This window comes from Procambarus clarkii, chromosome 24 (assembly GCF_040958095.1).
Source record: "Procambarus clarkii isolate CNS0578487 chromosome 24, FALCON_Pclarkii_2.0, whole genome shotgun sequence".
NCBI classification, from domain to species: Eukaryota; Metazoa; Arthropoda; class Malacostraca; order Decapoda; family Cambaridae; genus Procambarus; species Procambarus clarkii.
In genome coordinates, this window is record NC_091173.1 from 16,416,910 (window position 1) to 16,428,529 (window position 11,620).

Below are 11,620 nucleotides of genomic sequence, written 5' to 3' on the forward strand. Positions count from 1 at the left end.
GTTATTTTTTCTTAACAATTTTTATTAAAATAATTGAGAAAGATAATTATAAAAATGTATTACTTAACACAAATTTATTAATGCTAAGGAAAGCCGAAAATAATGTTTGATTACTCCATATATATATATATATATATATATATATATATATATATATATATATATATATATATCTTATTAATCTTCTCAAACCCTCAAATTTCAGTGTTCGTTATAGCCAGGTTATTACTAGTGCAAGGTGGTCGCTAGAGGAAGTGACCGCTTTAAACAGCCAGCCATTACAACTGGTTATTTATTTTTCTTGGAAATTCCAGAATTTGCATGTCGGCATCATTTGCGAGCACTCCCAGCACTCAACGCCCAGATATTGCTAAAAAATCCGCGGTTGCAAAAAATGGCGAGCAAGTTTTGCAGAGATAGGAACGTGGAGCCAATGAGATTGCGAGGCTGCGATTGCAAATATTCTCAATAAATACTCATCAGTCAGGACAAAACAAAGATTTTAATTGGATATATTGGCGTGACGTAATTATCTCAATTGCAGCGGTGGAGATAGTGAAAGTTATAATGGACGGTAATTAATATATAATGCAGATGCAAATGAGAACATGAATGAATATTTCGTACCAGAATATATATATATATGTCGTACTTAGTAGCCAGAACGCACTTCTCAGCCTACTATGCAAGGCTCGATTTGCCTAATAAGCCAAGTTTTCATGAATTAATGTTTTTTCGACTACCTAACCTAGCTAACCTAACCTAACCTCACTTTTTCGGCTACCTAACCGAACCTAACCTATAAAGATAGGTTAGGTTAGGTTAGGTAGTGTTGGTTAGGTTCGGTCATATATCTACGTTAATTTTAACTCCAATAAAAAAAATTTGACCTCATACATAATGAAATGGGTAGCTTTATCATTTCATAAGAAAAAAATTAGAGAAAATATAATAATTCAGGAAAACTTGGCTTATTAGGCAAATCGGGCCTTGCATAGTAGGCTGAGAAGTGCGTTCTGGCTACTAGGTACGACATATATATATATATATATATATATATATATATATATATATATATATATATATATATATATATATATATGTCGTACCTAGTAGCCAGAACTCACTTCTGAGCCTACTATGCAAGGCCCGATTTGCCTAATAAGCCAAGTTTTCATGAATTAATTGCTTTTCGACTACCTAACCTACCTAACCTAACCTAACCTAACTTTTTCGGCTACCTAACCTAACCTAACCTATAGAGATAGGTTAGGTTAGGTTAGGTAGGGTTGGTTAGGTTCTGTCATATATCTACGTTAATTTTAACTCCAATAAAAAAAAATTGACCTCATACATAATGAAATGGGTTGCTTTATCATTTGATAAGAAAAAAATTAGAGAAAATATATTAATTCATGAAAACTTGGCTTATTAGGCAAATCGGGCCTTGCATTGTAGGCTGAAAAGTGAGTTCTGGCTACTAGGTACGACATATATATACATATACATATATATATATATATATATATAATGTGTGTGTGTGTGGAGAGAGAGAGAGGCAGGCAGTGACATGTACATTGATCAAATATATATAATTTAATTCCACCAACTGACCAAATAACTGGACAAAATCACTGTTTACATTCCTGGTATTATAACTGGTCAGAATGTTCTCACGGTAAAAAAAATAACAACATGTTCAAATAACTTCATTCATAAGAATCTGAAAGGGAATCTTTTATAACGAAATGGACTTGACAGAATATTAAAAAAAAAATCAAGTTCGTAGACACCTTTGGTTCTCTGTTAATCCAACCTCCAAACTGCTATTGATGCAACCCGTCCTCAGGCCAAGTTCATTCCATCCAGCGGTCGACCCCAAAGACGTAATTAATTTTAACATGATGTTCATTCAAAAAATTAATTTTCTCAAATATTAATTAATATTGTTATATATTAGCATATTGTGCATATATATGCATTGGTTAAGCACTTGTTCCGGAAGTGTTCGAACGTCATCAGTTGTGCAGCCCGTCCTATAAACAAAGTCCATTCCATCCACCCGCCAACCCCCTTGGTTATGAATGAAAAACGGTTTACACACGACTTATAACTGATGACGTTCGAACTCTTCCAGAACAAGTGCTTCACTGACGAATTTTGTTCGAACCACAACGATGTAAATGCTTCACCCACGTACTACAAATACAAATAATCGCCAACAGAACCTAAACACCTAACCTAACCAGTGCCTAAATATGAACAATATGACACTATATAATAATATTAACTTATATTTGAGAAAATTCCCGTTTTGAATGAACAGCAAGTTAAAATTTATGAATGCGTCTGTGGGGTTGACCGCTGGATGTAATGGACTTGAGTCGAGGACGGGTTGCCTCATAGACAAAGGCCAAATTTAAGTCCACTCCACGCGCTCGCCAATTTTAACCAGTTTATGAATGAAAAACAGTTTATACACGACTCACAACTGATGACGTCCGAACACTTCCGGAACAAGTTCTTAACCAATACATAAATATGCACAATATGCTAATATTTAACAATATTAATTAATATTTGTTGGCCTTTGTTTATGACGTGGTGGTTTATGATTGAAGAACAGTTTACACGACATATAATCATCTCTCGACCACGGGAGACATCTCCCGTCAGGCAGGGTGCAGTCGCACCTCCACAGATCTCCAGTATCAGCTCTTGATACTGGTAATGGCTCAAAAGGGCCACCACTTACGGGCTATTCATGCCCATGCCACCCTTTGGGTGGCTTAATCTTCATCAATCAATCTCTCGACTAGTGCTCCGCTGACAAAGCCCTCACATACTATAAAAAAAAATAATTACCGACGGAACCTACACACCTAACCTAACATGGGTCTACCTGTATACAAATTTGTACTATATAATAAAATGAATTTATAATAGAAAATATTGAATTTGTATACACACACAGGGCTTGGGAGACCATGACTGGGGGATGGGATGGAGAAAACCATCATTCACAACCGTCTCATTATATCCGTATTGTCCCTAACGTACAAATTACAATGAGAATACTATGAAAAGCAGCGATTCACAAATATCCACATTTTCTATGCGTAGGTTAGGTGGGTTGTTTGGGTTGGTGAGGCTTGGTTAGCACTTTGTATTTTGTACGTTGTGGCAGGTCAAGAGAGAACGGGCTGTGTGACCATCTGCTGCAGCCTTGTTTACCTCAGCCTTTGGCAGAAGACTGTGTGGAGGACTGGGCACAGTGAAGTGTCTGCTTTGTGTGGGTGAAAGTTGGGGGGGTTGCGCATTGTCTGCTCTACGTGGGTCAAGAAAAGACAGAGGGAGTTGTCTGCTGTACGGGGGTGAAGGTATGGGAGGGAAAGATGTTCACTATACGTGGATGTGCAGCTGGGACTTTAGACACAGGCATTTAAGTAACCACTTACGAAACCTGTTCAACTGTTTAATAAAATTTAATAATGCCATCATCATAAAGAAAAGATACACAGGTTTCGTAAATGCCCAAATGCTTGATGAGGCCTGGAGATAGTTGAACTCTGTGTCAAAGCTTCGAAGCTTTAACTAAAGAACAATATTATTTTTGTGTAGCCATCTGGCCCATTCTAACCATCACGTACATCCATCTACACCTAAAGAACAATTTTTCTATCTCACACAACTCTTTAAGAAATAAATAATTAAAACAACCAGGTTCCCATGAAATGTTCACGAGTTTTCCTCCTATTAGATGTCAGATAAGAAACTTGGTCGAGAGAAACAAGTTAGCGTTGAAAGGCGGGGAGGAGGTGGGTGTGGTGGGGGCCCTAGTGTGGGCCCCCACCACCACCATGGGGTGTGGTGGGCCTGCATGGTGTCTGCCCCCACCACCACCACTACCACCACTACCACTACCACCACTGTATCACTCCCATCTGTAATTACCCGAGGCAGTCTTCACACTCCTGGGCTCATTCCCTTCCCCTGATGTGTTCACCTTTGACCTGGGCGCCTCATCAACACCAGACGGCCCCCAACCTTACAATCACCCAACTTCGCTTCAATGATCAGTCATCTACCCCTCCTCCCCCTCCTTCGCCTCAATCACCAATCATCGTGGCAACACTCCAATCACTATTCATCTAGGACCGTTTCCAGCGCCAATCGTCTTGCTTCTTCTGAGACAAAAAGTTATTTTATCCATCGGACGATCAAATATTGTCTAGTTCGGCCTTAATCATTGATTATCCAATCCTCTCTATCGCCAATGATTTGCCTTGCCGCAGTAATCAGTCAAGCTAGCTCCGAGGTTATCACCAATCATCTAGTCCAGCCACAGTGACCAATCATCTACCTCCGGCAGGGTCTCCAATCACCTAGCCCTATTGTAGTCCCTATAGTCATCTAGCCCTGCTGCACCCACCAATCACCGTCACTCCTGCTGTCACCAAGCCTCATTGTAATCACTATCCTGCGTCTTTTGCTGTCCTTATAACCTCTACGGAGTGCAGGAATGGTTTGCCAAGTGGCTGGTAGTATTCATTTCCACTAAGTGCAAGGTAAGAAAGCTGGAAGAGGCTGGGTTAAAGAGTCCAGAAACAACGTGCCTCTGGAAGGTAAACAGCTTCAGGTGTAGACAGGTGTGGACGCTAAGACTCTTCTGGTGTGTTGCCTCGCTAAGACTCTCCAGGTTTGCAACATAGTTACGGAACCGTTGCCACACAGAACACAACAGGTGCAGAATGAGAGGTTGACCCGTGGGGTCTTAGCATGACTTCACCCAGTAAGAACAAGAACTGTTTACTAGTCTTGACTTTAAAGGCACGCTCAGTGGCTGCATATATAAGAACCACCTGCGAATACATGGACAGAAACATAATTTGGGAAGTTGTGTGTAGACGAGAGCACTTACACAACACAACACTTACTAACACAACACTTACACAACACAACACTTACACAACACTTACACAACACAACACTTACACAACACGCGATGACCTCTGTGGAGCCCAAACCTGCTCACCCACAATATTTCCAAATAAGTTCACAAGTTTGCCACAAGAATGTCCCCGAACCTATGAACAAAACCTGAAAGAACTAAACACCCCCCTTACTGTTATGGGCCACTTATTCATGGAAACATGATCAGGGCATAGAAGATACTTCCCACAGGTAGTATCCTGTAGAAAACATACAGGAATTGATCTCGTTACACATAATTTGACAACACAATGTACAAGATTTTCCACAGTAACAAGAGGATTGACAAGGAGAATGTTTGACATAAGAGGGGCAGAAGAAAGAGGCAAAGATGGAAGTTGAATACCTAAGTAGACGTAGCATTAGAGAGATCTCCAGGGTAAATACTAGCCAGGGTGTGGGGGGAGAGGCCGGGGGAGAGGTAGCGAGGCCTGGCTCCATACACGGACTGGAAAGTAAGTATGATGAGACTCATCTCCGACAGCTGATAGAAGGCTAAGATGCGAGCCCGGAGGCTGAAGCTCGACCCTTGTGTTTGTGTGCATATAACTAGCTCAAACTGAAGCAAAAACTATTTATATGCACACAAACAGACCTAAACAGTGCATACGCTGAAAGAGAGACACACACAGACAGCGCTAAATCAGGCAATAGACATAGAGACAAACAGACGGATAAGAGACAGTGAAAGAGAGCGAGAGACAGACAGACAGATAGACAAATAGAGACAGAATGAGAGAGAGAGAGAGACAGAGTCAGACACACAGAAAGAGAGAGAGAGAAAGAGGGAGATGGAGGGAGGGAGACGGAGAAGGAAGATGTGCAGATATAGATGTGTATCTTGTGTGGGCGTTGGTGATGGTATCTTGGGCAGCAGGCAGGGGTGAGGCGGAGTGTCTGAGAGAGCACATTGGGGGGTAGTGAGAGGGGGGGTCTGGGGGGCCAGGCTGTGGTGTCTGGGGTGATGTGACAGGTGAGGGAAGTAATGTGACAGGTGAGGGAAGTAATGTGACAGGTGAGGGAAGTACTGTGACAGGTGAGGAAGGTAATGTGACAGATGAGGGAAGTACTGTGACAGGTGAGGGAAGTAGTGTGACAAGTGAGGGAAGTTCTGTGACAGGTGAGGGAAGTAATGTGACAGGTGAGGGGAAGTACTGTGACAGGTGAGGGAAGTACTGTGACAGGTGAGGGGAAGTAGTGTGACAAGTGAGGGAAGTAATGTGACAGGTGAGGGAGGTAATGTGACAGGTGAGGGAAGTAATGTGACAGGTGAGGGAAGTAATATGACAGGTGAGGGAAGTAATGTGACAGGTGAGGGAAGTAATGTGACAGGTGAGGGAAGTAATATGACAGGTGAGGGAAGTACTGTGACAGGTGAGGGAAGTAATGTGACAGGTGAGGGAAGTAATGTGACAGGTGAGGGAAGTAATGTGACAGGTGAGGGGAGGTAATGTGACAGGTGAGGGAAGTAATGTGACAGGTGAGGGAGGTAATGTGACAGGTGAGGGAAGTAATGTGACAGGTGAGGGGAAGTAATGTGACAGGTGAGGGAAGTAGTGTGACAGGTGAGGGAGGTAATGTGACAGGTGAGGGAGGTAATGTGACAGGTGAGGGAAGTAATGTGACAGGTGAGGGGAAGTAATGTGACAGGTGAGGGAAGTAATGTGACAGGTGAGGGAAGTAATGTGACAGGTGAGGGGAGGTAATGTGACAGGTGAGGGAAGTAATGTGACAGGTGAGGGAAGTAATGTGACAGGTGAGGGATGTAATGAGAATTTACATTATTAAATAATACGGTACCATAAAACTGTATTGCACCTTACATGGAAGGTGCCACGAGGTAGGTGCCACGAGGTGCCACATGGGAAGTGCCATAATTGTTGAAGGATATCATTAGACTTTTTATTTGTTGAAGTGAAGGGCCTAAGGCCTATAAATCTGTGTGGGCCGGACACCAACTTACTGACTAACCATCAAGTATCCTTTGTTCCTGAACGTTGTCCATGACTACGGCAAACTTCACTGTGTATACACCGAGAAACACAGTATACTTCTAGGTGTATACATCCGTCTTCCAGGGAACTAATATATCTAACACTTACTTGTAGTATTTAGTATCCTAGTGCTCTATAACATTAGACAAGTCCTGAACATTTATCCATTGCTGTCTTCGTTTAAAACATCCACTTGATATGACTCCCAGATGCATTTGAGATTACGAAGGTGTTCTTGCAGCATGCGCCAGTCTTCGATGTTGCTGTTCGCTGCTGTATATACATAATTACTGGACTAGTGAGCAATACCGGGACAGGATTCTGCAGCTCTGTACTTGCTACTGTCTTTACTGACTGTCTCTTTCCTGTCTGACTGTCACCCAGCTCATCTAGCACCTTGCCTCTCGTGGTCTAACCCGTTATTTAATTGTCATTGTATAATAAGTTTGAAAAAAGAGTAAATTTCCCAAATATGGTAATTCTTTGAAAATGTCAATGTCTTTCTTTATTATGCACCTCATACCCATCCCGTGGGTGGTGGTGGAGAGGGTTACAGAGGCACATAATGGGTTCAGGAACTGAACCCATTGAAAAAGCCATCATGTTTATCATGATGAATTTGAATGACCGCGAGTTTCGGGCCAGTCACGGTAAACTTATGGAATAGTACACAACTACCACTTCACACCATAACCACCACACACACACACACACACACACACACACACACACACACACACACACACACACACACACACACACACACACACACACACACACACACACACACTCTGGAACACGTACCTTCCCCCCTTCCCCACTGCCACCACTCTTAGAAGTCAAACTCCAATGAATCGGACAAAGTTCGGCCGTCGGGAGGTGCTTCATAATACGGCTTTTCTCTCTCTTACCGTACATTCCTGGCGTTGTTATTGATAAAGTGTTCACCGGCTCTCGTTTCTGTCCAGTCACGCTGTAGCCAGACCTTAGACTTAATTGGCCATTGAGTAGTTTAGCGGTGTGAAAAGCGCCGTCCGGGCACAATGGCCGATCGTTTCTACCATTGTCACACACTTAAAGAATGTGTTCGATCACTTGCTTCTGGTCGCGACTTCGGTTTCGCTGTTTTGCGTTTATTGTTAATTGTTTTTTTTGTTTTTTTTCTTTTACTAGTTTTAGTTGTTAAAATTAGATGTATGAATATTATATTGGAGCTTGACTTGTTTATAGAAGTGTCGGGGCCTTACCTTCTGCTTTACAGTCATTGTAGTCTAAGTGATGTTGTTTACCTGTATTATTGTTTACCTGTATTATTGTTTACCTGTATTATTGTTTACCTGTATTATTGTTTACCTGTATTATTGTTTACCTGTATTATTGTTTATCTCCATTAATGTTTACTTGTTTTGTTGTATACCTTTATTGTTGTTTATCTACTTTGTTATTTAATCTATATTGTTGTTGTATTGTGTATTATATATATATATATATATATATATATATATATATATATATATATATATATATATATATATATAAGTTTCCTTGTGTCGTTTATGTGTTATATATTTAAGTGTTGCATACATTATAAGTAACCGTGTGTGTGACTTTTGTTAAGTGTTGGTGTGTGAGTTACGGTCAGAGTCCAGCTTCTTTACATTTGCCACTATGGTAAAAAGTTTAAGTGTTTGGCCAAACCAGAAACGCGCCACCCGAGCAACCCGCCAAATCTATCGAGGCCGATACTTAGAAAACGGCAATATAATGATGTTTTAATTTGAATTGATTCGGCGTCAATTCAATCTAGCATCCAGGAGGCCTGGTCGACGACCGGGCCGCGGGGACGCTAAGCCCCGGAAGCATCTCAAGGTAACCTCAAGGCGTATTTTTTTTTTGTTTTTTTTTGTTTTGTTAATGCGTTGGATCACGAGTTGCAGGATCGCAGCTCCTCTCATCCCGTTTTCTGTGCATGGTATTCTCTCAATGTCCGGGACTTTTTTTTTTTTGAGATATATACAAGAGTTGTGACATTCTTGTACAGCCACTAGTACGCGTAGCTGGGCAGGTCCCTGGAATACGATCCCCGCCGCGAAGAATCGTTGTTACAACCAAGTACGCATTTTACTGTTGCGTTAAACAGAGGCTACAGTTAAGGATTTGTGCCCAGTAAATCCTCTCCGGCCAGGATACGAACCCATGACAAAGCGCTCGCGGAACGCCAGGCGAGTGTCTTACCACTACACCACGGAGACTGTCATCCTGGAACTGATTCAGATTACGGTCTGATTTATCACTTCCCCAAGATGGCCATTTAATTGTAAAGATAAAGAAGAACCTCACCATGCGCAATATGCAACACAAGGAACATAATCTGCCTCAAGATGCAACACAGCAAGAGAGGTAGGAAGAGGGTCACACTGAAGACGACTAACCAACAAGTAAATAAAACAGTGAGCTAATAATTACCCACAACATAGACATAAGATAGCAATTAGAATATAAATACGTAGTCAATAAAATATAAAACAAAAAGTCCAAATTGAGAACAAGTGAAAGCAGGCGAGAGAAACAGAAATAATAACAGCAATCTTAAGTTCAATAATAATAAAAATGTTACTAATAATGGTAATAAGCATTGCCATTATTATGTATGTATGTATACCTGCATACCTTCCTGCAGGAGGAATGCGGGAAGTCTAAGTCAGAGTGAAGGGGTCGGAAGACGGCCCTGTCGTCGCCGCCTCCTCCAGACTAATGGAGACTGCATTAAGATCTCTCTCTCTCTCTCTCTCTCTCTCTCTCTCTCTCTCTCTCTCTCTCTCTCTCTCTCTCTCTCTCTCTCTCTCTCTCTCTCTCTCTCTCTCTCTCTCTCTCTCTCTCTCTCTCTCTCTCTCTCTCCCTCTCCCTCTCTCCCTCGCTCTCCCTCGCTCTCCCTCGCTCTCCCTCGCTCTCCCTCGCTCTCCCTCTCTCTCCCTCTCTCTCCCTCTCTCTCTCTCTCTCCCTCTCTCTCCCTCTCTCTCTCCGTCTCTCTCTCTCCGTCTCTCTCTCTCCGTCTCTCTCTCTCCGTCTCTCTCTCTCTCTCTCTCTCTCTCTCTCTCTCTCTCTCTCTCTCTCTCTCTCTCTCTCTCTCTCTCTCTCTCTCTCTCTCTCTCTCTCTCTCTCCCCCTCTCTCTCTCCCTCTCTCTCTCTCTCTCTCTCTCTCTCTCTCTCTCTCTCTCTCTCTCTCTCTCTCTCTCTCTCTCTCTCTCTCTCTCTCTCTCTCTCTCTCTCTCTCTCTCTCTCTCCCTCTCCCTCTCTCCCTCGCTCTCCCTCGCTCTCCCTCGCTCTCCCTCTCTCTCCCTCTCTCTCCCTCTCTCTCTCTCTCTCCCTCTCTCTCCCTCTCTCTCTCCGTCTCTCTCTCTCCGTCTCTCTCTCTCCGTCTCTCTCTCTCTCTCTCTCTCTCTCTCTCTCTCTCTCTCTCTCTCTCTCTCTCTCTCTCTCTCTCTCTCTCTCTCTCTCTCTCTCTCTCTCTCTCTCTCTCACTCTCTCTCTCCCCCTCTCTCTCTCCCTCTCTCTCTCTCTCTCTCTCTCTCTCTCTCTCTCTCTCTCTCTCTCTCTCTCTCTCTCTCTCTCTCTCTCTCTCTCTCTCTCTCTCTCTCCTCCCGGTGTGGCATCAGTCTCCAGTGTTTCTGCACCATTCAGAGTGTGTCTGTGTCATCCTCTCCGCCATGTGTCTCCTTGTATCACCTGTCATGTATTTTCAGTATTATGGGCATATTTTTGTAGATAAATATATTAACAACTTTTTAATTGTGATTTATATAATATATAATTGTTAATTATAATTATAATAATATTAATATTATTAATTATATTAAGTAATAATGGTAACAATTATTTTCTCATGAAATATAGTGTTCTTTTTTTATATCTCTGACAGTCATTCACCATCCTTAACTCTCCTCCACCACCCTCCCCAACACTCCACCCTCCCCACACTCCTCCACCACCCTCCCCAACACTCCACCCCCCACACTCCTCCACCACCCTCCCCAACACTCCACCCCCCCCACACTCCTCCACCACCCTCCCCAACACTCCACCCTCCCCACACTCCTCCACCACCCTCCCCAACACTCCACCCCCCCACACTCCTCCACCACCCTCCCCAACACTCCACCCTCCCCACACTCCTCCACCACCCTCCCCAACACTCCACCCCCCCCACACTCCTCCACCACCCTCCCCAACACTCCACCCTCCCCACACTCCTCCACCACCCTCCCCAACACTCCACCCCCCCCACACTCCTCCACCACCCTCCCCAACACTCCACCCTCCCCACACTCCTCCACCACCCTCCCCAACACTCCACCCCCCCACACTCCTCCACCACCCTTCCCAACACTCCACCCCCCCCACACTCCTCCACCACCCTCCCCAACACTCCACCCTCCCCACACTCCTCCACCACCCTCCCCAACACTCCACCCTCCCCCCACACTCCTCCACCACCCTTCCCAACACTCCACCCCCCCCCCACACTCCTCCACCACCCTCCCCAACACTCCACCCCCCCCACACTCCTCCACCACCCTCCCCAACACTCCACCCCCCCCCCCACACTCCTCCACCACCCTCCCCAACACTCCACC

The 11,620-nt window shown here is 43.7% G+C and overlaps 1 protein-coding gene across 1 annotated transcript in view; it reads left to right on the plus strand.

The window, feature by feature from the left end:
• The first annotated feature begins 7,551 nt into the window (after positions 1–7,551).
• Positions 7,552–11,620, plus strand: part of LOC123761810 (probable inactive protein kinase DDB_G0270444) — a 38,618-nt gene continuing 34,549 nt past the window's right edge. Inside the window, exon 1 of the mRNA XM_069330235.1 lies at positions 7,552–7,636. Within this exon, the coding sequence (XP_069186336.1) occupies positions 7,552–7,636 (85 nt within the window). The remainder of the gene's footprint in view (positions 7,637–11,620) is intronic.